General features: G+C 46.7%; 3 protein-coding genes across 4 annotated transcripts; 1 reads left to right on the forward strand and 2 right to left on the reverse strand.

Moving 5' to 3' along the window:
* Positions 1-413: 413 nt before the first annotated feature.
* LOC122206160 (alanyl-tRNA editing protein Aarsd1) lies at positions 414-9,096 on the reverse strand. Its single transcript, XM_042915066.1, has 12 exons — positions 8,944-9,096; positions 8,663-8,794; positions 6,720-6,879; positions 5,972-6,029; positions 5,390-5,546; positions 5,178-5,294; positions 4,825-4,955; positions 4,172-4,238; positions 3,946-4,037; positions 3,406-3,460; positions 2,305-2,399; positions 414-652 (listed from the first exon to the last, which is right to left on the reverse strand). Exons 1-12 carry the CDS (start codon positions 8,980-8,982, stop codon positions 517-519), a joined length of 1,239 nt encoding a protein of 412 aa, XP_042771000.1. The 5' UTR covers positions 8,983-9,096; the 3' UTR covers positions 414-516.
* A 2,725-nt stretch (positions 9,097-11,821) lies between these two features.
* On the reverse strand, positions 11,822-17,005 carry PTGES3L (prostaglandin E synthase 3 like). 2 transcript variants are annotated; one of them, XM_042915067.1, is made up of 8 exons: positions 16,429-17,005; positions 15,940-16,053; positions 15,767-15,833; positions 15,563-15,661; positions 13,707-13,796; positions 12,734-12,787; positions 12,202-12,229; positions 11,822-12,014 (listed from the first exon to the last, which is right to left on the reverse strand). In XM_042915067.1, the coding sequence occupies exons 1-8, from the start codon at positions 16,611-16,613 to the stop codon at positions 12,007-12,009; spliced, it is 645 nt and encodes a 214-aa protein (XP_042771001.1). In that variant the 5' UTR covers positions 16,614-17,005; the 3' UTR covers positions 11,822-12,006. The 2 variants fall into 2 exon arrangements, with proteins under 2 accessions (XP_042771001.1, XP_042771002.1); XM_042915068.1 differs by having other exon boundaries at positions 15,940-16,075.
* On the forward strand, positions 16,972-26,183 carry RUNDC1 (RUN domain containing 1). The gene is made up of 5 exons (XM_042915065.1): positions 16,972-17,469; positions 21,286-21,444; positions 22,677-22,875; positions 23,419-23,538; positions 23,929-26,183. Exons 1-5 carry the CDS (start codon positions 16,972-16,974, stop codon positions 24,792-24,794), a joined length of 1,842 nt encoding a protein of 613 aa, XP_042770999.1. The 3' UTR covers positions 24,795-26,183.
* The last annotated feature ends 1,683 nt before the right edge of the window (positions 26,184-27,866 follow it).

Raw genomic sequence — 27,866 nt, forward strand, 5'->3', positions numbered from 1 at the left:
CTCAGTAACACACTTAGAGCATCTTTCTACTATATTTGTGTGGCCTCTTGACCTATTTGCAAAGTCATTGATACTTTTTAGTTCTAAAACACTAGAAATAAGGGAACACTTATTTCTAAACACTTATTTCTAAAACACTAGGAAAATAAGGGAAAAAAAAAGAAAACGAGATATGATTGAATCTAAGCCCGAGGTTGAACCTCCAGACTGACTCGCCCTCCCCTAGACAGTCACATTTCCACAGGAAGAAAGGTTGCAGCTGCTCTTTAGAGAAATTAGTACACTTCCTCAACATAATGCTCCCTTGTGGAGGTTATGACTAACAGGGGCCAAATTAGAAAGCTGTTTATTCACAGATACTCATCGTGTAAACACACCAGAGAATACTGAATAAATCAGTCATATGCATGTGGTACCATAACCATTTCAAGTCAAGCTATTTTATTGTCCAAGAGACTCTGTGGTCACAGGAGGCCCGTTCTCAACAGCAGGAGCCCCAGGGAAGTGTCCAGATCCTCACTCCTCAGCACTCTGAGTGCTGATGTAGTCCTGGAGAAGCGCCTGCACCTCTGCCCGCCGGCTCATCTTGGTGGCCTTGCCCTGGAAGCGGCCTTTCTTCCCGGCTCCTTTGCCTTCCAGGACCTCAGCCACCCTAGGGAGCAGAGAGACATTCAGGCAGGAAGTCTTCAAGGGAAAGGCCACAGAAAAACCAAGGGCAGCTCAGAGTCCTTCCCCACAGCCAGGGCCGAGGGGAAAGAAAGATGGCTTCTAGAAACCCTTCTTAAAAATACTTGCACATATGCAGAGATATATGGACCATGTTTATTGTAAGAGTGAAGAACTTGGGGAACAAAAAATGAACTAGTATTTGTTGTTCTACATATTTTTTTAAAAAGCGTGAATAACTGGATACAACAGAAGAGTCTAGAAATGGGAGGCTAGATAAATTATGGCAACACTCCTGGGATTGTCCACTACGGGTAAGGAGCTGCGGACACAAAAGCCTGTGGGGAGCAGCAGTGAAGCAAGCTGGGGGGGGGGGGGGGTGAGTGAGAAGGGAGGGGAATGTGGACAGAGGGACAAGCCTGTCCGGTCTGAAGCAGGCAGTCACCACCCAGTTCCTCACAGCTATTGCCATGTGGGCCCAGTGTTGCCAGAGCATGCCTTTCTTTTCCTTTTGTGAGAAATGCTAGAACTCTACATTTTTATGTATAAATCTCCTAGTTTTAAAATGTAACAACTAACTTTGAAATTTTAAAATCAGGGTGCCTGAGTGGCTCAGTCGGTTAAGCGTCTGACTCTTGATCTCAGCTCAGGTCCGGACCTCAGGGTCCCGAGCTCCTGGCCTGTGCTGGGCTCCATGCTGGGCATGGAGCCTACTTAAAAAAAATAAAATAAAAAATTTAAAATAGTAAACAGCCCAAACTAATCTGTAGGCCACATCTGGCTGCCTGTCAGGAACCTCCACTTTAATTTCTTATGTTTTCCTTTGAAAACTCATCAGAGCCAATCAGGACTTTGAAAACCCTAAACACCAGAAAGAACAGGGGACACTACACTCTGTATCTAATTTAAAGTGAGAAAATATAGGGGCACCTGGGTGGCTCAGTTGGTTAAGTGTCCTAGACTCTTGATTTTGGCTAAGGTCATGATCTCACAGTTGGTGAGATCGAGCCCCAAGTCGGGCTCTGCACTCACTGCACAGAGCCTGCTTGGGATTCTCTCTCTCCCTCTCCCTGCCCCTCCCCCGCTCAAGTGCGCATGCTTGCTCTCTCTGAAAATAAGTAATGTGGTTTTTTTTTAAACATTAAAAAATAAAGTAAGAAAATATAAGCAATGAGGGTAAAGAAATTCAACAAAGTTCTAATTTTCCCATGACAATTACATCAATGCTGATTTTTACTTAGTCTTAAAATCCTAATCTCTTCTCCAGAATAGTTGGTCTGTGTCTCTGCTTTGCTGGTGCCTTAGTCACCTGTTTTATTGGCCTAGTGATAATACAGCACCTGAATTCATGCGTCATTTATGTTATCTCAATTTCTAAAAGAAAAAACAGAAAAGCATAGGAGATTTGGAGCAAAAAAGACCTAGGTTTGAGTCTCAGTTCTACCAACTGTGAGATCTCAGGCACATGATATGTAGTCCCTCGTCTGTAAAATTAGGAATGACTGTGGTGATAATTGTTCCTGCTCAGCCCACCTCATATGCCTGTGATGTGAATCCAAATGAGATCACAGATGTGGTGGCCCTCTTTGTGGGTCAAGGGCTCTACTAGCAGGTTAGTGCAGACAGTCCACAGATTACCTGGGGCCCAGGGTTTCCACGGCTTCAGCTGGCCCTGCCAGTAAGAAGAGCCCAGCACCTTTCTCATCACCCACAGTTAAGAACAGGAGGGTCTCCTAGGAGGTAAGATAAAGAGAAGTCCTGATACTTGAGAAGTAGGGTCAATCCCCCTAAATGCTGCCCTCTCCTCACTCTCAAGATCAGACTTTTGCCCTTAAACCATGAGTGATGTTCCTGATGAGAGATAATGTAGCCCCTATGCTCTGGCCCACCAGGGCCAAGAAACTTTTTTGAGAATGACTATAGGAACTTAGGTTAAACATTAAGAAGAAGGCAGAAGGCTGCTGACCATGGCCAGGCACTAAATGCCTTTTGTGACCTGACTCCCATCGACTTTTGCAGCCTGCCCACCGCTTTCCTTCACACAGCCTGCGCCTGCCACTGCCTAAAGCTGCCTGTCTCCCTCTGCCTGACTACCTTTGCTTCCTCATCTGATGACCACTAGGCAGTTCTGCAGGCCACTCCCCTGGGGGCTCCCCACTCTTTCAGGTAACATGTTGTTCCACTTCCAGCATTCACCGCCCGAAATTAGAAATGTCACCATACGGTACATTTGCCTCCCAGACTGGAGAGTGAGCTCCTTGAGAATCAGTATGCTTTACACAGGACTATAAAAAGAGACATGTACACTGTTTGGCCCAGGGCAGGTACCCCAAAGAGTGTTTTTTGGAGTAAATGCAAAAGAGAGACCTGGAAATCATGAAGTTGCAGACTACCAGGATGGCACCAGAAGCCAGAGGAGAAGGAAAATGGAAAGGATGGCCTTCAAAGGGCCTAGCCAGCCCCATCGCTTCTAAAACCAGGCCCTTGGCACATATAAATGTGGGTGGCTTGGAAGAGTTTCGGCTCTGATAAAAGGAACTCAGAAGCTGGTAAATATTGCAGCCCCAGAGAGGTCACTATCACAGATCTCACAGCTACTGCTAAAAAAAAAAAAAACCAGTACTGAATGAATTTCAATTCCCTACTCTTCATGCATTCACGGGAGGGACTTCAGCTAAACTAATGCCCCTCACTTAGGTCTCTACCCAGGAGAGATCAAGAATCTCATGCTCCTCTTACCTCTGACCCAATCTCATTGGCAATGATATTCATGAACTCAGAATCCCCCTCCTTCCTACAACAAAGGACACAGACGTCAGATCCAGCTTGGAGCAGGAGATGGGAAACTGCAGGAAGCCCCTCTCCTCCTCATAAGGCTGGCCTTGTGGCAGGCTGTCTGTGCGAAGCCCCAGACTCTCTCAGCAAAGACAGAGAGTGCTGGCTGAGAGCCAGCAACATGTCCTTCTCGGCAGTTTATAGCATGCTTTGTATTTATTTCTGTCTCCCTTCAACAAGATCGGTCAGGTAAGGAGACATCTGTTAGATGGTGAAGGAGGTGAGGGAAGGTGGTAATGAAAGTTACAGTGTTACTATGAAGATGCTCTTATAGAACCCAGGAAATCTGGAAGGTAACACATCCCCTCAGGTCTGCTCAGCCTTGAGAAAGCAGTGAGTGACCCACCCCCTCCCACTCTCCCCTAGTGCAGTGCCTCCCACTAGGCACTGCACCAGGGGAGAGGCTGAGCCCCAAGCCCAGCAGCCCCGTACCCTGTGTCTCACCTATGTAACGTGACCACACCTCCCCAGTCCGGGCTGTTCCGCAGGCTGTGGGCAATGTGCACGGCCAGGTCTCTGAGGAGATTCAGGTTGTTCTGCAACAGATGCCGGAACTCAACAGACAGAAGGAGTAACAGGGGAGCTCACCATCTTCGCCCCACTTCATTCCCCCTCACTCCGGCTCTGATGAACTGGTTAGGCCCTCTCCAACCTCGATGGAATAAATCACCTTCTGCAAGAGCTTGGAAGAGTTCTGTAGCTTCTTCACTGCTTCCACGTGATCCTCTGCTCCACACCTGCAAGAGAAAGGTGTGTGGTCACCTGCCCGGCTTCCCAAACTGCTTTTGGGATGAGGTGTATATCCATGATGCCCTTCTTTCTTAAAAAAAAAAAAAAATTTTTTTTAACGTTTATTTATTTTTGAGAGAGAGACAGAGACAGAGAATGTGAGCAGGGGAGGGGCAGACAGAAAGGGAGACACAGAATCCGAAGCAGGCTCCAAGCTCTGAGCTGTCAGCACAGAGCCTGACGCGGGGCTCGAACTCACAGTCCATGAGATCATGACCTGAGCTGACGTCGGACACCTAACCGACTGAACCACCCAGGTGCCCCACCATGATGCCCTTCTTGATAGTCTCCCTCCAGATGGGGACCTGGGGACCTTCCGAGGAGGCTGCCTAAGCAACTGACGAAGAAGATATAAAGGAATAAACCATTTTACATGGGTCTGACTTGCCATCCAAAGTGCTTCATCACTTATGATTGCATCTTACCCCCCACCCTGTCCGCCCCGAGATAAAGAGAGAACTGTCTACCCCACAGGTAGGAGAGCTGAACTTGGGGTGGCCAGGACCTGAGACATGGGGGCAGCAGGGGGCATACTTAAGCAGCGTGGTCAGTGCTTTTTCAGTTCCGTGGCTTCTCTCCATCCACTTCAGCACCCGGTTCCCAGCCAGAAATGCCAGGTTGGTTTTGTTCTTTTTCCCCTTCTCGGTGCCCAGAATTTTAATGACCTACATGAGGCAAGGGAGTAACACAAGCACAGGTATAAACTGAAGTGGGTGCCAGAGCCGAGGGAGGAGATCCCTAGACCTGTGCCCCAGCTGGGAAGCACTGAAGGAGTGACTTCAGCCGGGCCTCCTCAGCTGTCCCCCTCGATCACGCTCAGCCCTCTCGTGATCCCCACTTCCCTAACACCCTCTCTCCCAACCACTCAAGAGCCCTTCTTTACCCACCTGAAGGTCACTGAGATTGCTCACATGGGTCCCACAGCACATGTTGGAATCAACGCTCTCGATGGTAACAACTCGAACGGGCCCAGCATGATCGTCGGGCAAACCCCGGCCCCTCACCTAGAACACAGCAGAGGGAGAAGGGCTGTCTGAATTTTGATGACGGGCCCTTGGAGGGCCATTCTACAGACGCTGCCGCACTGGCTCTCTCTCACCTGCTCCACCTCAGGGTCATCCAGGCTCAGCTCTCGCACATTCACAGGCAGGCGGTCTCTGATTTTTTCATTGACGCTCTGCTCAATGGCAGCCACCTGCTCTGCAGTCACAGAGGGGCTGTCCAGCTCAATCACACTCCGGAGCCGCCCTAACTCCCTGCCAGAAGAAGTGCAGCAGTCACAGGGTGCTGATGATGACAGTAAGAATATAACAAAGTCTACAAAGAATGTTCACATAAATTCTCTTATTTAATCCTCACAAAAACCCTCCAAGGTAGAGACTGCCAGTCATTTCCTTTTTTATGGGTGAGGAGTAGGAAGGAATGTGATCAAGATCATGCAGCCAGAATTCACCCTCTGGCTCTCTGGGCTCCAAACTCCATGTTCTTTCCTTCTCGCATCCTCATGCTTCCCCTGAGACACACAAGGTCACCCACCACCCCCACCCTAAGGGGAACAGGAGAACACAGCAGATTTTGAACCCTATCCTTTCTTTTATCCTCCTACCCCGACCCATTACTGGGAGAGGAGCTGGCAGTCTGGGACCTGCGACCTATGGTTAGTCTTAGGTCCCCTGCTCACCAGGATGTGGTCTTCAACCCAAACAGATGGTCAGCAACTGCTGTGATGAGATGCTGCCCTGAGCGGAGAGAGCAAGAGACAGGGTAGAATGAGAAGTGCAGCCAGCCACATGCTCCCTGATATCATCACAGAGATTCTCCCCGTGGAAGACCTGCCGGGTACTGGCTAATAATACTCTTATCAGATATTTTACTGAAAATCCTCACGAGAACCCTACAAAAAGCTTTACGATGCCGTTTCACAAATGACCTCTATCAGGCGTCTGGGGGAAAGACAATGAGAGCTGGGACCAGGATGACTGTGCTAACAGTGGAAGGAAGTGGAGAGATGTTCAGAAGATAAACTGCCAGGACTCAGTGGTTGGCTCTCCCCAAAGAGGTGTCTGCACTGACTTTCAGGATTTGAGCAACCAGGTGGATGTTCACGAACACCTGGTCTGGGGGAGGAAATGCCTATTTAAGTCCATTTTGAACACGTTGAATTTAAAGAGCCTAGGAGATATCCAGGTAAAGCCAAAAAGTGGGAGGTTGGTAAAACTCAAATCCAGAGGTTATTCTAATACTTTTACTTTAATTGTTCACATTGTTATAACATTTATCACCTACTGTCTGAAACGGAGCTGATTCTGATTACGTCTGTCCTTTCCAAAAGGTTAACCCCCAGAGAACCCAAAGACGTCCCAATCATTATGGCATTCCCATCCATGGCAACAGCCCCTCCTGCAGATCCCCCAGGCCGCCCCGCCTACCTGAATGCTGCTGCATGTGGTCAAACCTTCGCTCCCAGTCCACCCGGACCTGGACCTCAGTCCCTGGGGCCAGGGCTGTCTGTGTGAAATGATCAGCCTGAGCCCCGCGGCGGGTCACTCGCAACACAGAGATGTCATTGATCGTACCGTGGTCATCAGGCTGGGGAAAGAAGTAAAACTAATCAGCGGTGGGAGACAGAGCTCACCTTAACTCCTGGATACAAAGACCCTCTAGGGAACGTATGTGAGAAACACACCCAGAATCTGAGATTCCCTAAGGGACAAGAGGCACTGTCCAGTGAGGTGGTCCACTTTGTTCTGTGAGGGGATTCTATTCTCTTCACTCTGAACACCCATATATTTTGTTCTTGAGAACAAAACAGCAGACTTAAAACAGAGATTATAACTACAAAAAACAAAGATTTTAGTAAAACCCAAAGAAATGTAATCGTCACTCTCACTGCCTTTAGATTCTTATCTTCCAAGAGTTTCTAAAATGGTTTGATTTTCCTTCCATCCTCCGCACTACTACTAGAATTAGATACAAAAATATTCACTCATTTTAAGGACGCCTGGCTGGCTCAGTCAGTGGAGCATGCGACTCTTGATCTCCAGGTCATGAGTTCGAGCTCCATGTTGGGTGTAGAGATTACTTTAAAAAAAATAAAGAACAAAAACATTCATTCGCTTAAAAAAATATCTAGTGCCACCTGCTTACAAGATCTGGCCATGACCCCAGAATACAATATAAACAAGACAAAGCCCCTCATGGATCTTAAGCGTCTGGAAAAAAAATACACACACACAGGTCACTGCAATATGATCTACAACACGCGATAATGTAAAAAAGTACACTGTTCTAGAGGAGTTCACAGGAAAAAGACCTAATAGTCTCAAGGAATTAGGGAAGAAACGTATACAATGAGTCTTTCTATAGTTGCCTGAGGTTACAGGTCTTCCATCAGCAGAAAACCCCTGTAATAATGACGCTGATATGAAATTGGAACTTTCTCGCTATCAAGTTTACTGACCATGTTCTCTCGTTTCACTTCTTTGCCTAAGTACTTCATGGTTCACCACAGCTTCTTGAATGAAGTCCACACACCTTAACACATCCTTCAAGTTCCTCTGAACTGACCCCAACTGACCTTTCCAAGGTCACCTCCAGCCTGTCATCAACACACACCATAGACTCCAACTATATTAGACTACTTGCCTTTAACTAGACCTGTCGGATTCCTTCAGCCTTCCCTGCCTTTGTCTGTGCTATTATCCCTGCTGGAAAAAGCCTCTCCCATAACGCCCACCTTTTTGCTGTTATTACCCTCCTTTCTCCAGTTCATGTTGGACCTTGTCCCTATCCCATCACAGCACAAATAAGCCTGTCCTCTGTTGTGCTCCCTCAGGGGGAGCGTTTCCAGTCCCTGTCAAACACCCTAAGCTAATTCCTAATTCCTTTGCACTTGTTTTCTCGCTGCCTGGAATACTTGCTCCTTTCCCCCAAACACCATTAGGTAACTGCAATGGTTTACCCACTCCCTTCACTTAGGTCTGTACTGAAATAACTTCCCCCCTACTTAGGAGAACATCCCATGACTGTCTTTCCCTCAAGCTTTAATTTTCTTTAGAGCACTTACCAAACCAAGCACTCTATTTTATCTATTCACCATTTTGTCTGTCTTCTCCGATAAATATTCTCTGTATGTAGAGATACTGTCTTGTTCACCCCTTATCCTCAGAACCTGGAGTAAGTACCCAGGATATGTTATGGCCCAGTAAGTATGCGTTGGTAAGTATCTGTTGAATGAACAAACGAGCCGAATTGAACTAACTTCCATCTGTATTCATCACGGCTGGGGCAGAGGGGCAAGAGGGCATTTCCTGAGCAGAAAGGAATGAGGGGCTTCCTGGGAGCGGGTCGGGGTGAGGCGCGGGCCTGGTACCTGTCCCCCGCCCTCGGGGAAAAGCAGCGTGTCTTCCAGCACCACTTGGAAGCCACTCAGCACTTCCTTCTTGCCGTTGCTTCCTTCGGTCTGTAGCTCCGCGGGACGGCAGGAGACCACGGTGGTGGTGAACTGCACAGAGAGGGACACAGAATAAGGCGGACCCCAGCCCTCAAGACACCGGGACTGAGTCTCTCCCCGCAGCCCCTGCACGCGGCTCCATCTTCCCGCACCGCCCCATCCGCCCGGCAGCCGCAGGTGCCTCGCCCAGCCGGCCGCACCTCGCGGGCATAGCTGTCCCGCTGACACCGGAACGCCATCGCCGCTGTCTCCCGGGACGCGGAGAGACGCGGGAACCCTCGCACACTGGACGGCCCGCGGGCGGACGGAGAGCCGTGCGGGACAATCTTCACTGAGAGCGCGTCTCCGCGCAGAAGCACGAGGACAAGGGACGGGGTGTGGCTTGGACAAATTTACCGAAAACGCGATTTGTAGACGTTCCGGGGCGCCTAGCACCTGTTTGAAGACTTTGGCAAGGACCTGAAAACAAAATAAAACTGCGCTCGGCCGGGATTTGTCAAGGCACTTAGGTCAGCCTCCCGCAGTCTCGGCTGGGGAAAGAGGAGGTTGGGGCGGGGAGGGGGTACGGACATGGATCCAGGGCACTGCTGCTCAATAGAAATTAGTGCAAGCCATATACTCTAATGTTTCATTGAAACCAACAGATCCAGAATATTATGTCATTTAATAAGTGTAAAATTAAGTGAGATTTTTTTTTTCTGCACAAAATTTTCAAAAGCTGATGTGTATTTATGCTTATAGCACATCTCAGCTTGCACTAGCCACATCTCGGTACTCAATAATCACATGCACTCAATAACCACATGTGACTAGTGTTACCTAACTGGACAGTGTAGAAAAGAAAGGCTAACAGAAATTAACAAACTGTAATCAGCGCCTTAAAACGTTAAACAGATTAAATGTTAGAATTAACTTCCTGCTTTCTTAAATCAAATAATAAAAAGCTTGAAGACGCCAGGTGTATCAGAATTTAGGATTTTTTCAGATTTTAGGCAGTAATGCAGAGCATACCCACCATGTGTTTTGTATGTGAATGTATGTATGTGTTTATGAACCCCATGTGTTCCATTTGGAATTCTGGAGCAACATCATGTCATCCAAAGCATTACTATTTATGCTGAGAAATAAATGCACTAAATAGAATAAACGAATACTATAAATAGCTTCACATCATTTTAGGGCAGGTTTTGCTGTCAAATGAGTTTTGCTGTCAATTTTTTTAAGTGGGTTTTCAGATTTTTTCTCGGTTTTCAGAATTGTGGATAAGGGAGGGACATATGCTATACAAGTTCAAGTCCCAACTCTGCCACGTATTGTTACCCGTTCAATCACCTATAAAGAAAACCTAATTATAAAGTTGATATGAGGTTCAAAATTTTTATTAAGATAATATATAAAGACTTAGTAAATTGTACAGCATGATACAAGTACAACTTTGTATTACCAGACTTTTTAAAAAGCTTAAGAAGTAATGTCAATAGCAAAATGGGCAAAAGGTATGGACAGAGCACCTTAAAAGAAATACCAATCACTAATAAAAATAAACAACGAACAATCTTATAATTAAAAGTAAATTAAGTCGAGTACAATTTTTTATCTTTGTGAGTATCTAAAAGGTTTTGAAGAACGGGCCACTCTGTTGGTGGGAGCAGGAATGGGTCCAGTTTAGCTAAGAGCAACTTGGGCAACAGCTATCAAAACGTTTAAATGTATCTACTACTCTTTGACCTAGCAATTCCACTTCTAGGAATTTACCCTACAGATATTCTTGCCAAACATATAAAGATCTATTTTTGAATCCTTGTTGCAGCATTGTTTGAAAACTGAAAAAGACTAACAACAACCTAAATGTCCCTCAGTGAGGAATCGGTTACATTGTGGAAAGTATATTTAGCTGAATACCATGTAGCCATGAAAAAGAGATCTATATACACCAACTTGGAAACAGCCCCAATATATATTAAGTTTAAACAAGCAGGGTTTAAATGTACATAGTATGATTTCAAATGTGTACACACACTGCATTTGCTTATAGGTCTATTAAGTTTACAAAAATTTTTTATATTTTATTTATTTTTGAGAGAGAGAGAGAGAGAGAGAGAGAGAGGGAGAAAGACAGAGCACAAGTGGGGGAGGGGCAGAGAGAGAGGGAGACACAGAATCCAAAGCAGGCTCCAGGCTCTGAGCTGTCGGCACAGAGCCCGATGTGGGGCTCGAACCCAGGAACCGTGAGATCGTGACCTGAGCGGAAGTCAGTTGCTTAACCAACTGAGCCACCCAGGCGCCCCAAGATTTAATATATATTATCCTATATGTAAGTAACTGTATGTTTGTTTCATATGTATTGTTTTATATATCAGCTAACTATATAATACAATATGATTACATAAGCTATAAGTATTAATGCAAGTTATGTGTACAGTGTATATACATATATAGATATATCAATTTATCAGAGAAACTATTAACAGTAGTTACCTCTCTTAAAGGAGTACAAATTCAGCTTTAAATTTTATACCCTTCTATACTATTTTAATTTTTAAACTGTATCTATATATGATTGACATAAACTTTTGAAGTTTAATTTTTTAAACAAATCTCAGTACTTTACCATGAGTTCAAGGGCAAAGAGTGGGTACGGCATTTTGTCTAAGTCACAGTTTAAGTACACATTAGGCACTCAAAAAAATGTTTGTGGATGAATGGGGTAGATAATGGATGGAAGAGCAAACAGATATAGGCATTAACTAATGTAACAATTAGCTATTAAAGTGCAAAGAAATTTCTGGATTATGCAGGAAGCTGAGGTGGGTTTCTGGCTAGTTCTAGGGGTGGCAGAATTTACATGGTTCTAGGGGTATAGAGAAAGGCTGGTGTCTGGTCTGAGAAATAAGCATTGATCTAGGCATGGGGAAGTCCCATGTAGGTTACAAGCCTACTCCCAAGATCTTTCTGTTTCCAATCTCAACAGTGAGGACCAGGATCTGCAACACCCACCCCACCCCTTGAGAGGAACAATAAAGGTAGAAGAGGTTTGCCTCCAGGAGGAAGAAGTGCAAGAAGAAAGGAGACAGAGAATTGTTCTTACAGATTTATTATAATCTATACGCTGCTTCTTTGGCTTTTGCTCTACCACACACACATGCTCAAATACTCAAGAGAGCCCTGATGAGTGGCCCAAGCACAAAGATTACAGCCAATTGGTAGGAAGTCAGGAGCCCCACCAGTCTACTCTCCTATCCTGCCATCTGATGGAGCCATACTCAAGTGCCTAGGAAAAAAGAAATAAAACATAAAAGGACATGTAAAAAGAGTTTCTAGGAAAGTTCAGAGATCCTGGAGACCCCACAGCTAAGAGCTGGCAAAGACCCCGGCCCTAGCTTTTCAGAGCGACTGGAAGATGCCCCAGCTTCCGCCCCAGCTTCCTCCCCAGCTCTGCCGTCACAGAAGTTAATTACTTGTTGCATCAGCACTGTCAGAATCATCCTAGGGAAAGAAAAAAAGACAAAAGCGCCTGTAGAATCTGCAAAGAGTGAACATTTGTGTTCACAAACTCTACTCACTCCCTCCCGCTCACCAAGTTTTCTTTTGTGATTTTCTAAATCATACCACTTCCTGGTAGGCTAACAGAAGGATTTATACTTTCAAAAATAAAATAAACCACTGGCACTCAATTAACAACACTGTGTCAACCATCACATGGTTTCAGAATTTCAATTCAGGCCACTGCTCCTTACAACTGTGAATGCAGTCAACAGGGCCAGGTCTGCTCTAGGATAGAGAAGTAGAGGGGAGATGGGAGGGAGGAGGGTCTTGCTGGGGTTTTCTACAGCCTGGAGAAGAATATTCAACCTCCTGTGTCAAATCCAAATTTGGCTGACATGCACTGAGAAAAGTATGGTGTGCCAAGGACCATAACACGAGCTTTCTAGTATCTTATTTTTTAGGGCTAAAAGGAAACCAAAGGGTTGAAAGGCAGGCTTTACTCACATCCAGGTCATCCATGCCAGGGGGAGGTCTCTTGATGCTGACCTTCTTCAAAAGCTAGTAGGAAGAGAAAAATGATTACAAAAGAAAAGAAGGGCAAGGGAAGAGCAACCTGTATGTTGATGGACCACAGGAGAATGGTCCCAGCCAGGCAACTGCCTTATCTGTACAGCCCCTAACACATCACTGGAATGAACTGGAGAAAAGTAAATCGATCCCCTTTTTAAAAGGATGTTGAGGGGCGCCTGGGTGGCGCAGTCGGTTAAGCATCCGACTTCAGCCAGGTCACGATCTCGCGGTCCGTGAGTTCGAGCCCCGCGTCAGGCTCTGGGCTGATGGCTCGGAGCCTGGAGCCTGTTTCCGATTCTGTGTCTCCCTCTCTCTCTGCCCCTCCCCCGTTCATGCTCTGTCTCTCTCTGTCCCAAAAATAAAATAAAAAAAAAAAAAAAAAAAAAATAAAAGGATGTTGAAACACACACACAGCATCCTTCTTACTAATGCAGGTTACAGTCTGTTAGTATTTTGGCAACTTGAATAAATAGTAGCCGAAATTCTAAAACCAAATAATATATGGCAGGGCACAATTTATTTGTTTTATGATGTAAATTTTTATACTGCTTAGTTTGAGCTTCCCATGAAGTTGTCTGGCTCAGGAAACACACACACACACACACACACACACACACACGCACGCACACACACACACAGAAAATAGAAGAGAGAACAAGAATGACAGAAAAGTTGGTAAAGGTTTTGCCAAACTTTTTCAGAATTCTGTGACTAATGCATGCATCCAAGTGTACAGTTTCACTAATATTCATTTCTCCCATCCCTCCTAAAGAAACATCACACAAAATATGTAAACAATATGAGCACGAATGAGACAAGCTCATCTATCTCTGTCTAGCCCTGATGACAGTCCTCCGTATGAGCAGAGACACAGAGAATGATCAAGATGGGCAGAAAATGGCATTACCTCTGCATAGTGTTCCACCTGAGCCAGCTCCACCTCTTCATCCCCCTCCCAGTCTCTCCAGTTATCAAAGTCCACAGACAACCACACCGGCTGCAAGAGGAAAGTATAGAGCATCACAAGTGCACAGAAGAACATGGCCGTGTGCACAGGAGCATGCTTAGGGGCAAAGAAGGCCATTGGGGGTACAGTCTTCCTTCCCCACAGCACCTCTTTGACTAGCCCCTTTCCAGGATGCCATCATCATCATCCGCAAAGATTTGCCAGGAATCTACTAAGTGTGAAGCACAATGCCAGGCATTATAGGAGATGGAAAAGCATAGAAATTTGGCCCTCCAGAAGCTGACTGAATAGAGGTATAATACCTCTAGAAAGATAAGTGTGTCATAAAATACTATAGGAATCAACCAAGCAAGACAGACAAGCTGCATCCCCTGGAGTTGGAGATAACCCTTGGAGGCCTGTGTTCTAAGTTCTTATAAACAAGAAAAGAAGTTACTCACTCATTGATTTTAACAGCTATTTATTGAACACATACTATGGGCCAGACTCTGAGCTTGGCATTGTGATTCTAAAAGGTTTAACAGAGGGGCACCTGGGTGGCTCAGTTGGCTGAGCGTCCGACGTCAGCTCAGGTCATGATCTCACAGTTTGTGGGTTTGAGCCCCATGTTGGACTTTGCGATGACAACGCAGAGCCTGCTTTGGATTCTCTGTCTTCCTCTCTCTCTGCCCCTCCCCTACTCTTTCTCTCTCTTTCTCTCCCTCTCAAAAATAAATAAATGTTAACAAAATTAATTCAAGAAAATGTTTAATATATATAGTCCCAGCCATCACAAACCAAGTGGGGAAGGGAAATTTAAATAAATCATTATAATAATAACAGCGTGGAAAGGGTGGTGGTGGCTTACGCAGGGGATATTATGGAAACACAGAAAGGAACTATAGGAGCCCAGGCTTCTTAGAGTAGCAGAGACTTAAAGGATGTGCAAGGGTTAGGTGGGCACAGGTAGTGATGATGGCTTTCCAGGAAGAAGGCACAGCATGAGCAAAGGTAAAGTAATGACAAATAGCCTGGTGTGTGCAAAAGAGTTGCAAGACATTTGCTATGGCTAGAATGTAAAGTTTAGGGCAGAGACTAATGGGATATGATGCTCCAGAAGGGAGGAATAGCTTATATGTCACGCTGTGGTGCTTGGATTTCAACCCAAAGAGCAGAAGTGACAAGTTCAAATGCCTGAAAGAGGGTGCTAATGAAAAGGAGTAAAGTGCAGTGCACATCCTCCATTTAAAGCTCCATTTGGGAATTTATTTATTTATAAAGTAATTCTCTACATCCAGTATGGGGCTTGAATTCACAGCCCCAAGATCAACAGTTGCATGCTCTACCAACTGGACCGGTCAGGTGCCCCTGGCATTTGGGAATTTAGGCCAGTGTGATCAGAATCTCCATTTTCTTCTCCTTTTTTTTTTTTTTTTTTCAAAGATTTTACTTTTAAGTAATCTCTATACCCAACATGGGCCTCAAACTCACAACCCTGAGATCAAGAGACGCATGCTGGGCCGACTGAGCCAGCCAGGTACCGTTCAAATGTGTGTTTTAGATAGGCCATGCTGGGAGCAGTGCAAAGGATGGACTGAGGGTAGGACTGAAAATATGCAATAAACCTCACCCACTGATGGATGAGGCCTGAATTAGAAGAGATGAAGTAACAGACTCAAGAATATTTAGGAAGTCAAGTAGGACCTCGTGAGTGACTGAATGTTGGTGGGAAAGGAGCCAAGGGTGATTCCCAGATCTATGTCCCCAGGTACACAAAGAGCAGAGGAGAAAGAGCAGGCCATTCCCCACACACCTACTTTGATATCCTCTTTGGTGAGTCGAGGCCAGGCCACCTTCTCCTTCCATTTCCTCACAAAACAAGTAATGGAACGACCGGAGCGTTTATCCTGGGAGTCCTGCCAGATAGACAGCCTCATTGTTAGGATCTGAGGTGTAGAATGAATCTCCAATTTCCCAAGCAGCCTTTCCATCCAGACCTTACTGTCCTGTCCCACCCTTACCTTGGAGTTCACCTTAGCATAGAACTCAATCTCATTGTACAACTCCACTCCATCCGCATTCTTGCAGCTGAGGAGACAATGCAGCTGAGGAAATGCGGCAGGCTGAGCATGGGCGCATTAGGAGAAAGGAAAGGTTCCTGGAAACCAGGCCCTCCAGAGAGGAGGGCCATTACCTGAACACAATGCGGTGGTCTTCGATGAGCACGTGGACATCGGTGCTATCCTCAACACAAAACTCCATGAACACATATTTGGGCCTGTCATACCACAGCGTCCTGGCATGCTGCCTGAAGAGGAGTTGCGGTGGGGCTTCATAGGAGTGGCAGAGGGAAGACAGGGGGCATTGGGGAAAGGAGGGGGGGGGGAATTTTAGGGACGTTTTATGCCATGGCCCTGTCAAAGTGGAGCTAAGTGAGACAGAAGGAAGTGAAAGGGGCGTGATGGGAGTGGGGAGGAAGGGGGAGGGTGAACCTGGGGAGAATCGAGAGTGCAAAAGTTGAGAGGTAGGGAGTTATGGAGAACATTCAGGTCACTTCCCTCACCACCCGAAAGTTATAGAGACCCGGAGTCTGGGGTTTCCATGGGACCTCGCAGGGCCCAGAGCGCCCAGAAAATGGTGGGACAAGGAATCTCCAGGGAAAAGGGCGACTGGAAACACTCACCTTACCATGGCGGCTCCTGCTACCCGGTGGCGTTTGGAGTCCGAAGCAGAGACCGCTATCTTTAGATACTGGGGACGCCCCCAGCAGCTGCCTCTCCTTATATGGTCGGGGAAGGCCTTAGAGGAAGGGGGGATGTGGCCACACAGCCAAGGGATCTGCACTCCAGAGAGACTCTGGGAGAGCATAATCCCGGCGGTCCTTCACATCTCTGGGTCTCCAGAAACGTTCAGGTTAGGAATAGACCACCCACCCACGGGGACCAGGGCAAGAGCCACACTAGATAACGTGCACACCGAATAACTTGCTCCTGGCTTCATTCACTCGTTTCTCCAACTCTCAGGGCACTCAGTGTCTGATTCACGATAGGCGCTCAATAAAAAATTATCAGCCCCAGTTAAATCCCCTGGGAAGGCCCGCCCCAGGTGACCATAAACTGTCTGACGTATGTGCCCCGCCCACCCGCTCCTGCGGGTTTCCCAGACAGCTCGCCGTTGCCATGGCAGTGAGGGGGCGCGGCTGACGTGCGGCGGCGTTTCCGGGAAGATGGCGGCTGTCGAAGCGTCTGCGGAGCCGGTAACGGTGGTAGCTGCCGTTGGTCCAAAGGCGAAGGACGAAGAAGAAGAGGAAGAGGAGTCGCCGCCACCTTGCGAGGCGGTGCGCTGGGCCCCGGTGGGGGCAGTGGCGGAGGCCGGGCCTGGGACAGCTGCGTTCTCGGAAGAGGCGGCAGCCGAGGAGCCAGGCGCGGCCCCGGGCTCCCCTCCCGACTCTCCCGGCCGGACGCTGCGGCGGCTGCGGGCTGAGCGGCGGCGGCTGGACTCGGCGCTGCTTGCGCTGTCCTCGCACTTCGCGCAAGTGCAGTTCCGCCTGCGCCAGGTGGTGCGCGGTGCGCCCGCGGAGCAGCAGCGCCTCCTGCGCGAGCTCGAGGACTTCGCTTTCCGCGGTTGCCCGCACGTCCTGGGTTATGGGGGGTCCGAGGACCCCGCCAGCGACGATGGCGATGGGTTGCCAGGGGACCGGCCACGATTGCGGGGCGAGAACCAGGTGAGCATCTGGGCCAGACCCCTAGGGACAGGGGCATAGGGGGTTGGGTGGGTGGCGATGCTGACGCGGACCAAGGTAGCAGCGGTGAGAAGCCGGCTGGTCTCGGTGAGTACTTCGCGCGTTGGAGACGAGGAGATAAGACAGGTGTGCGAGGTTTGCTGAAGGGCAGGAGGACCCCGAGGCCTGGGAACCTCATTGTGAGGGGTGTCCACCTAGGGTGTGGAAAGAGATGCAGGTGTGGTGACGTGCGGGACAGAAGAGTGGTGAGCAAAGAGTATTCAAAGGGCAACAGGGCAACCAACCAAAGCAGTGCGGCTCCCCCTCACCTTGCCGTGGCCTCATAAAGTACCCAACGCCCAAGCACATTTGTTGATAGAGTACCCCGACCTGGGGCTGAGAACATTGGCTAATGAAGGGTAAGTGAATTGGAATCCATGGAAATTTAGACCTCTTGCCTGTTCCTACTTTCCTGGAATCTAGAAAACGTCTTTAATCTTTAGGCTTTTGTGGGGGCAGAAGCTTTGTTGAACAGCAGGATCACTTAGTAAATGAAAAAAACACAACTCCTGATTATAGCCTTTCCTACAGCTGGAATTTTAAACCTCCTTGCCCATCCTGCCTAATAACTAGGTATTAGATAGGAAGCCCCTTTGGTAACTGTGACAAGATCTGTTCAGTTAGCCTCCACTGAGTAATGGGAGTCTGTATGCCAATGCCATTTCCTTAACAGTCTTTGAATCTCTGGAAGTGCACAGTTGCAGATAGCTTATTGGAGGTGTTGAAGAGACTTGGCCGTCTTCTCCACATTTTCATTCTTCAAGTTACTACCTATACGTGGCTTTCTTCCCACTTAAATTGGGTTTAACCAAGGCTTATCAGTAGCAGATACTGACTTGCTTATTTTAACCTGAAATGTTTCCAGTACAATCCTGTGTTTGCTGTTCCACCCTCCTCTCCATATACCCGCAGCTCCTGGCACAAGGAGCAGCCACCTCAAATTGCCAGATTTTTAAGGAGTAGAAAGGAGTAGAAAGGATTACTGTAACCAGGCCCTTGTTCAGGAGCAAGAAGCATCAAAGTTTCTGTGTGGATGTGGTGCTCTTTTGGTTGTTCATTTTCTCTTTCAGAAGCAGAGTACAACTTAAAAAAAAAAAAAAAAAGTGCTCACCGGGCGCCTGGGTGGCTCAGTCGGTTAAGTGTCTGACTCTTGATTTCTGCTCAGGTCATGATGCCATGGTTGGTGAGATCAAGCCCCATGTCAGGCTCTGCACTGACAGCACAGAGCATGCTTGGGATTCTCTCTCTCTCTCTCTCTCTCTCTCTCTCTCTCTGCCCCTCCCCTGCACATGCCCTCTCTCAAAATAAATAAGTAAAAATTAGGAAAAAAAGCAGTGCTCAAAATACCACTTTGGTACCACCTGTTTATGCGTTAATGAATGCACAGAAGATTACATAAAATATCTAAGTGGGGGGACATGTTTGAACCAGATGATATACTTCTTGTTAGTTCCAGATTTTTTTAAACCAGTATTTCCTCTCACTTCATACTGGAAATCATTTCCACTATTTTCTGCCTTGAACCAGAGCTCGTTTTTCTCTATTACACTTGTTTGCCCACATTCCAATAAATAACACGCTGTAACTGCCATGGTGCCATGGCAGGAAACAGAGTTCAGCAGACATACTCGTGAAAACAGAATCAGGATTCATGGCTGTTTTTTTTCTTCTTCTTCTTCTTCCTTGGCTTAATGAAGTTAGGATACAGTGAAAACAAAAACAGAGCTTCCCTGTACTTTCTCCTTGGGCTGGCTAGACAGCTTCCTCCAGTCAGAGCTCATTATTTGGAGTGTGTCGTTCTGTACCTGTTTTAGTTCAGTAACATACAGCAAATGTGTGTTGAGAGTTTATCCTGTGCCAAACACCATGCTAGGCAACAGGGGTACAAAGTCAAGGCCTTTGCCCTTAAGGAGTTCATAGACTGGGGGAGACAGAATCCTCAACAAAGATTATAATGTGACATGAGCTAGAGAAGTGTGTACAGCATAGAGTGAGAAATGATCAGCTCTGCCCCGGGAGATCCAGGAAACCAGAAGGATAGCTAGGCCCTCACTCAGCAGGGGATGGGAACAAGGTTCTAAGAAATGCCAATACTCAGAAAGGTTTGGAGAGGGAGTGTCCTGAGAAAAGGCTTGCTGTCATGTTGAGTAAAGCAAAAGGATTGCTTTTTAAAGAGCTTGAATAAAAAGTTAATTCATTGTTTTTCATTTGTCCTGTCTCATATCTTTTGGAGGGCTTGGTAAGTTCCATTTGAAGGTTAAATTTAATGTCCTATAGACTGCTGGTTGAAAATGCAGCCTTGGGGCGCCTGGGTGGCGCAGTCGGTTAAGCGTCCGACTTCAGCCAGGTCACGATCTCGCGGTCCGTGAGTTCGAGCCCCGCGTCAGGCTCTGGGCTGATGGCTCGGAGCCTGGAGCCTGTTTCTGATTCTGTGTCTCCCTCTCTCTCTGCCCCTCCCCCGTTCATGCTCTGTCTCTCTCTGTCCCAAAAATAAATAAAAAACGTTGAAAAAAAAAAAAAATTAAAAAAAAAAAAAAAAAAAAAAGAAAATGCAGCCTTATACCTGCACCTGACTTGCTAGTTTTGTTTTGTTTTGTTTTGTTTTGTTTTTTTTAATTTTTTTTTTAACGTTTATTTATTTTTCAGACAGAGAGAGACACAGCATGAATGGGGGAGGGGCAGAGAGACGGAGACACAGAATCTGAAACAGGCTCCAGGCTCTGAGCCATCAGCCCAGAGCCCGACGCGGGGCTCGAACTCGCGGACCGCGAGATCGTGACCTGAGCTGAAGTCGGACGCTTAACCGACTGAGCCACCCAGGCGCCCCTGGTTTGTTTTGTTTTTGATAATCAAGAAAGTTAAGGAAGAACTAGTATTTGAGAATACATTGGCAAGACTTCACCACCCTGAAGGATTTTTCATCATTTAAATGCAGAATCTGCCTGGTGGCCAACAATGGAGAAAGGAGTCACTGGTCAGGGAAACTTACCAAACTCTTTTTTTTTTTTTTTTTTCTTTCTTTTTTAACATGGTTACCTTCCCACCCCTGTTGCTTGGCTTTTGGATTTTATTTTTCACTGCCCCAGGCACCTGCTTTAATTCTTTTGATTGTGCGAACATCTGTAATACATTGGAGGGGCTTTGAATCTTAAGAAAACTGGTTATGAGGGGTACTTGGCTGGTTCAGTCGATAGAGTATGCAACTCTTGATCTCAGGGTTGTGAGTTTGAGCCCCTTTGGATGTAGAGATTATTGAAAAATGAAATCTTTAAAAAATAAGAAGAATAAAGAAAACTGATTATGAATTATAAATCTTTTCTCTTACACCCTTATCTCTAGATTCTCTTGCAAAATGTGGCCACAGAAAGTATTCAGGAGTTGATCTGTGTTAATTGGCTGTGGAGGATGGCATGTTTAATTCCTGGGGGGCTGTCTTGTCTAAGATAAATTGTCTCTATCCTAACTAGGCCTTTGTGGAGGGGCTGGGAATGCTGTCTTAACAAAAGGCCTCATTGTATTCATATTCTGTTTCCAATGAGGGACAAATACCTTTTTAAAGAAAACACACTTAATAAATTACTCTGGATGAAATCGTTATTCTCATTTTTGAACCTATGTATGAATTCTGTATTTCCTTAGGATTATATGGAAACACTTTGTTTCAGTAGTCATGGTTAGCTTGCGAGGATTCTTAATGTGCCCTTGTGCCCTGATTTTTCCTTTTCCTATGAAATAGACCTAAGTATTTTCTTGTCTTAGAGTGAGCAGGAGAAACGGGAACGTCTGGAAACCCAAAGGGAGAAGCAGAAAGAACTTATACTGCAGCTCAAAACCCAGCTGGATGACCTGGAAACATTTGCCTATCAAGAGGGCAGTTACGACTCCCTGCCACAGTCCGTGGTCTTGGAAAGACAGCAGGTGAGCAGACACCAGAGAGGCGCCCACCACTACCTAAGGCTACCTTGTCCCTTCCTGTGTTCACAGGACATTCTTTCCTAGCTCGTTCACCCTTGGTCTTACTGAGAATCCCTTTGTTGGCCCAAATCAAAGGGAAATGGGACAAGTCTTCATTCACACATGGAAACACAAATTCCAAAGCTTTGTAATATGTTAACTGAGCTCTTTTTGGTGGTTATACTAATAGTAGTGATATATAATAATAATAATCGTTTTGGGGCGCCCGGGTGGCTCAGTCGGTTGAGCGTCCGACTTCGGCTCAGGTCAGGATCTCACAGTTTGTGAGTTCGAGCCCCGCCTCGGGCTCTGTGCTGACAGCTCAGAGCCTGGACCGTGTTTCAGATTCTGTGTCTCCCTCTCTCTGCCCCTTCCCTGCTCATGCTCTGTCTCTCTCTGTCTCTCAAAAATGAATAAACGTTAAAAAAAAAAATTTTTTTTTTTAATAATAGTTTTTCATTTGATCATTAAAACAGTTCTACTTGGGCACCTCCTCCAGTGTAAGTTAGCTTTTCCCCACTACCAGTTGATAAGTATTCCAGGAATCCAGACTGGTTTTAATGCCATATTTATTTAAGCAACACCTGGGTAGGCAGGTAAATCTCTGGCAGAAATACAGCTACAGCCTCCCCTACAAACATGTTTGTCTCTCACCGTGATGTAGCTGTTTCTCTGGCTTGGCTGGAGTTACATTAACTGGATTTCAAACTGTTCCAAATATTGTCACTAGGGCATTTTGGCTCTAATGCACTTTGATATTTAGTAGAGATTTTTTTTTTCTTTTAGTTGCCTTGAGTAGGGCAAGAAGGGATGAGGAGAACTAGAAACTAAAGGAAATCCATATGTATTCTCTTGGAGGCTTTGGGGAAAGCTAACTATGAGGCTTTTTGGACTATCAACCACTTTGGATTACTCACACTGTTATTCTCCTGCAAGTTGCCTGGCCTGGTAGAGAATGTGCAGTGAGAGGAGCCATTTCTGTCTGAGAGGAACCAAGGGTCCTTGTTACTGTAGGAGAAGGAGCTCTGTGCTCTCACCTTGATCAGCAGTCACATCATGTCCTCTCCCAGGTTTGGGAGTTCTGTCTGTCGTTGATTTCCATTTAAAGGTAGGAAGCACTCCAGCAAATAACTCCCTTTTCAAGCCCTCTCCTTGAAAATTCTAAAGGGTGTGCCCATTGTTTGTGGTCTTGATAGGTGATCATAGATGAACTAATAAAGAAACTGGACATGAACCTGAATGAGGACATCAGTTCACTGTCCACTGAGGAGCTGCGGCAGCGTGTGGATGCAGCTGTGGCTCAGATTGTCAACCCGGCCCGAGTGAAAGAACAGTTGGTTGAGCAGCTGAAGACTCAGATCCGAGACCTCGAGATGTTCATCAACTTCATCCAAGGTCAGAGGAAGGGATGGGAAGAGCAGGGTGGACAGATGTCATAATAATTATATGTAATCCAAGTACTGGTTCCTAAAGGTGCCCATTCTTCATGTACTGTGTAGGAGGTTTGATCACTCAGTGAGGGAGCCAGCACGGTAGAATAGAAAGAACGTGGATTTTTCTTTTTTTTTTTTTTTTTAAGATTTTATCTTTAAGTAATCTCTACACCCAGTGTAGGGCTCGAACTCACACCCCTAAGATCAAGAGTCACATGCTCCTCCGACTGAGCCAGCCAGATGCCCCAAGAAGATGGATTTTAGAACCAGATAGTTCAGATCCCAGTTCTGCCACTTCCTAGCCTTGGGTCCTTGGGGAGGTTCCTAACCTGTTTAGTCCCGCTCTCCTCACCCCTGAAATGATGATTCACGCTTCCTTCATTCAGCAAATATTTATTGAGCCAGTCACCGTGCCACACAAATCAGATGTTATTTGTAAAAGTCTTACATGTGGTAGGCACTAGTAAATATTCATTTTCCTCCTCTTTGTAACTCCTGCTTACAGATGAAGTGGGAAGCCCACTGCAGGCAGACAGTGCACACTGTGAGTGCAAGGCCAGTGGGAAGACAGGAAGTGGCTCCACCAGAACTGACAGCGGCAGACTGCCTCCAGGAAACAGCAAGAGTAAGTACAGCTTCCAGAATAGGCGAATCCAGAAAGGTAGGAAGTAGATTAGCAGTTACCTAGGGCTTAAGGGGCTGGGGAGAAGTGGGAATGGGAAATGCTAACGGTACAGGGATTCTTTTGGGGATGATGGGTGCACAGCTCTGTAAATATACAAAAAATCACTGAATTATACACTTTAAGTGAGCGGGTTATTTGGTGTGGGAATCACAGTAACAGCTATTATTAACCCAAAACAGTTAGGTCCAGCAACATGCTGGGTGGCTCTTGGCTTCCTGTGGGACGTGTACTGTAGCTCAGAAGCAGGACCGGATCCCAGCCCGTGACCTGTTGAATGTACCTCTGTGCCAGCATGGCCCTAACTGATGAGTCGTTGCATTTTCTGAACAGCAAAGGCAGAAGACGTGAAGAAGGTTCAGGAGACGGGGCTGCACCTCATGCGGCGTGCACTCGCAGTGCTCCAGATCTTTGCCGTTAGCCAGTTTGGTTGCGCCACGGGCCAGATCCCACAAACCCTGTGGCAGAGAAGCCAGGCTGACAGGGACTACTCCCCCTTACTGAAGAGGCTGGAGGTATCAGTAGACAGAGTGAAGCAGCTCGCCCTGAGGCACCAGCCGCACGACCACGTCATCACCTCCGCCAACCTCCAGGACCTCTCTCTGGGAGGCAAGGACGAGCTGACCACGGCCGTGCGGAAGGAGCTGACAGTGGCTGTAAGGGACCTGCTGGCCCATGGACTCTACGCCTCCTCACCGGGGATGAGCCTTGTCATGGCCCCCATTGCTTGTTTGCTGCCAGCCTTCTCCTCAGCCCCCGAGGCCATGCACCCGTGGGAGCTCTTTGTAAAGTACTACCATGCTAAGAACGGCCGTGCTTATGTGGAATCCCCCGCACGGAAGCTCTCCCAGTCCTTTGCCCTGCCGGTTATGGGAGGCACTGTGGTGACCCCCAAGCAGAGCTTACTGACCGCCATCCACATGGTGTTGACGGAGCACGACCCTTTTAAGCGCAGCGCAGACTCAGAGCTCAAGGCCTTGGTGTGCATGGCACTCAATGAGCAGCGGCTCGTGTCCTGGGTGAACCTGATCTGCAAGTCGGGGTCACTCATCGAGCCCCACTACCAGCCCTGGAGCTACATGGCGCACACAGGCTTTGAGAGCGCCCTCAACCTGCTCAGTCGCCTCAGCAGCCTCAAGTTCAGCCTCCCTGTAGACCTGGCCGTGCGCCAGCTCAAGAACATCAAAGATGCCTTTTGAGGAGAGTGCCCTGGCCCTACACCAGTACCTTCCTCAGTAGGGTAGGAACAGATGGTTAGTCTTCTAGGATAGAAACAAAGAGCAAGAGGAGGGGTTTAAAGACAGTTTCCCTTGCCAAATGACTGCAAAGTCTGTTTTCCAACTTAGCATATCAGAAAGAAATGCTGGAAACCCTCCCGCTAAAAGGTTCTGCCCCGGCATGTAACGTCTGGGCACATATGTTAGAGCCTATGTAAAAGAAATCAGCTGCGGCACACAGTGAATGTACCACCGCGTCGTGCCACGTCTGAGTTTTACAAAACCCAGGTCCCTCTAACCATTCTCTTTATGGTGGTGAGTGACAACATGAGTGAATTGTCGGTCCTGGAAGACATTCCACTTGAGGCTCTTGCCATCCAAGCTGGGAGCCGTATTCCTTCACTTGGAGCAGGTTCGAGAGAGTCCTAAGGCCGGAATTTAAATTCCCTTTATGAATACAGACACCCCTTTTCTTCCTGACCCCAAGGTCAGGGAAGGCCTTGTATTCCTTAGTTGCCTCTAAAACTGGGAATGGGGATATCTGATAACAGCATTTCTAAGGGAGTTAGTTAACCACTGTTAGGCTCAGTGTGAGCCCCTTTTTGGGGGTAAGAACTGAAATCTGTTCCCGACAAGGTGGCGGCACAGATGATGCTCTTTTGATTCTGGAGCTGGTTATTTATGAGGAATGACCGCCATTGGCTGGTACCATGTCCTCTGGCAAATAACCTTTCCCGTACACAACTCCCAACAAGATGCAGACACAATCTTTTTAGAAGTAAATATGTTAGAGCTGTACTCCTCAAGAGAATCCTTGCCCCTAAGTCAAGTGTGAATGGGAACACACTTCAGTGACCAGCAGCAGCTCCCCGCAGGATTGTGAGCCCACTTGTCCCGGAGGCTGGATGATGGAGGCAGTCTGACCATATGTAGGTACTGCAGCGGAGGTAGGGACTACAGATCCCTGTTGACAGACAAGGGACTGAGCATTTCCTTGTAAAATGGACTCTAGAGTGATCCTATTTGGTCTTCAGTATTTTAGCCTTTTTAGTTCGTATTTATCATTCAGCTTGCATACTGCTTCAGGACTGACCAAAGATGGGCAAGGTCTATTCCTTTCTGGAAAACCAAATGGGATCTCAACCCTACGGAGTCAGCATTGTTTCGTGTATTAAATTGCCAGCTGCACTTTGTGTCTGCACTATTACATAGTGCATTTTAACTTAATTGTTTTTCAACAACATGTTATTTAAGATGTATTATTGATAATTCATTAGAATTAGTCATCCTGTGTGAAGCAGGATAATTGCAAAATGTGGAAAATGATAGATCTGTGGTTGCTAATAAAATCATAGTATTTTATGTAGCTTCTCTGAAAGACCGTAGAGACTCTTGGCTTTGGTTTAGAAGTCTGTGTGTTATTAGCCCATCCGATCCAGATCAGTATTTTCTTGAGCAGCCTCTGGCTCTTGGCCTTTCTGCCTCTTCTTGGCCCTCTATCCTGGACCAGGTCAACTTTGGTGGTGGTTTCTTTCTCCCAAATGTTATCATCCCATCTCGCCCAGGCATGCAGTCTGTTCCCACGGCAAATCTCACCTTGCCTGCCACTTTTGGAGCTGGCACTTTTAAGTCCATTTATCTAGATATCATCCAGGGTGGATGATAAGTGCCGTGACTATGTGGCACAGCCCTGAACCACCCCAGTATTTTTCTAATCCTCACAAAGACTAATTTGTATCAAGGTTTTGATTCTAATCTGTATCAAGCATCATGGGAAGCTGTTTCAGGCCATCCTAACTGAATCCTCACTACTTCTAAGACAAGACCATATTATCTCCATTTTATAGCCGAGTACACTGAGGTTAAACATTTTGTCCAGGTGTATGTGATGGAAGAGCTGAGATTTGTACTCAAGTTGCCCGAATCCAAATCTTATGGTCTTTATATTCTATCATGTGACCTCATTGTATCATTCTGCTTCTAGATCTTTTCTTCCTCTCTCTCCTTTATCCACCCCCTCGCTCCACCGTCACTTTGGGGAAGAGAAGGTATTTCCCACATACCTACCAGAAATTTCAGCTGCCAAGGGACTAGGCCACAAGGAGATGGACAGACAGCCACCGTTCTGTCGAGTTCTTCCTGAAACAAAAAGACAATATGTAGAGACGGAGACAATGCTGCCAGCATCCCAGCAGTCAGATATCTGCTAGTCACTGATATCATCTGCATTATTACTTAGGACAGAACTCTGTCCTTGGCTTGGGGTGAGGCACACAGGACAAGGGAGGAGAGAAGGGAACAGTCAGCCTAGGTCTAAGCATATGCAAGAACAGGATGAAAAAGAATCATGGATATGTATCCATGAAAGTGCAGGCTGCACTGTTATAAAAGTATGATCTGCAAAGCATTTTTTTTTTTAATTTCTTAAGTTTATTTATTTTGAGAGACAGAGCGAGCGGAGAAAGACAATTCCAAGCAGGCCCTGCGCTGTCAGCACAGAGCCTGACGCGGCGCTTGAACTCCTGAACCATGAGATCTCCACCTGAGCCGAAACCAAGAGTTGGATGCTTAACTGACCAAGCTACCCAGGCGCCCTTGCAAAGCATTCTTAAAGGTAGAGGCAACTGCCTGGCTCAGTTGCTAGAGCATGCAATTCTTTATCTCAGGGTAATAGGTTGAAGCCCCATGTGGGCTGTAGAGGTACTTAAAATCTTAGAAAAAAAGATTTCTAAGGCATTCTGCATTCATTCATCCTTGAATGCCTGCCAACTGCCTGGGCCAGGCTAGATACTGAGGAAAGAGAGAAAACATACTCCCTGCCCTCAACAAAGACACGATCTAAGGACATTGGGGATTTGGGTAGCTTGTTAAAAATTGCTGGGTCCCATCCTACAGATTTTTATTCCGTTGTTCTGGGGTGTGGCCTGAAAATTCACAGTTCTAAGGTTCTAAGCATCCCAGACTGATGCAGCCGCTTTAGGGACAACACTTTGAGAACCATTGATCCAAACCAAATAAGATGTTCTCTAATAAAGATAAGTATGGATTGGATTG

Source organism: Panthera leo, chromosome E1 (genome assembly GCF_018350215.1).
Source record: "Panthera leo isolate Ple1 chromosome E1, P.leo_Ple1_pat1.1, whole genome shotgun sequence".
In the NCBI taxonomy this organism is placed as follows: domain Eukaryota; kingdom Metazoa; phylum Chordata; class Mammalia; order Carnivora; family Felidae; genus Panthera; species Panthera leo.

Bases quoted from the DNA above. Each gene is read 5' to 3' on its own strand.
- LOC122206160 (XM_042915066.1), bottom strand. From the start codon at position 8,982: ATGGCGTTCCGGTGTCAGCGGGACAGCTATGCCCGCGAG. The intron at 4,038-4,171 runs GTGATTTATTCC...CATCTGTTGCAG, and splicing joins CTTCCAAGCTCTTGCAGAAG to AACAACCTGAATCTCCTCAG. The intron at 653-2,304 runs GTAATCTGTGGA...TCTGCTCCCTAG, and splicing joins GTGGAAACCCTGGGCCCCAG to GGTGGCTGAGGTCCTGGAAG.
- PTGES3L (XM_042915067.1), bottom strand. From the start codon at position 16,613: ATGCTCTCCCAGAGTCTCTCTGGAGTGCAGATCCCTTGGCTGTGTGGC. The intron at 15,662-15,766 runs GTAAGGGTGGGA...TCTATCTGGCAG, and splicing joins ATGCTAAGGTGAACTCCAAG to GACTCCCAGGATAAACGCTC. The intron at 13,797-15,562 runs GTAGGTGTGTGG...TTCCTCTTGCAG, and splicing joins TCACCAAAGAGGATATCAAA to CCGGTGTGGTTGTCTGTGGA.
- RUNDC1 (XM_042915065.1), top strand. From the start codon at position 16,972: ATGGCGGCTGTCGAAGCGTCTGCGGAGCCGGTAACGGTGGTAGCTGCC. The intron at 17,470-21,285 runs GTGAGCATCTGG...TTCTTGTCTTAG, and splicing joins GATTGCGGGGCGAGAACCAG to AGTGAGCAGGAGAAACGGGA. The intron at 22,876-23,418 runs GTCAGAGGAAGG...TCCTGCTTACAG, and splicing joins GTTCATCAACTTCATCCAAG to ATGAAGTGGGAAGCCCACTG.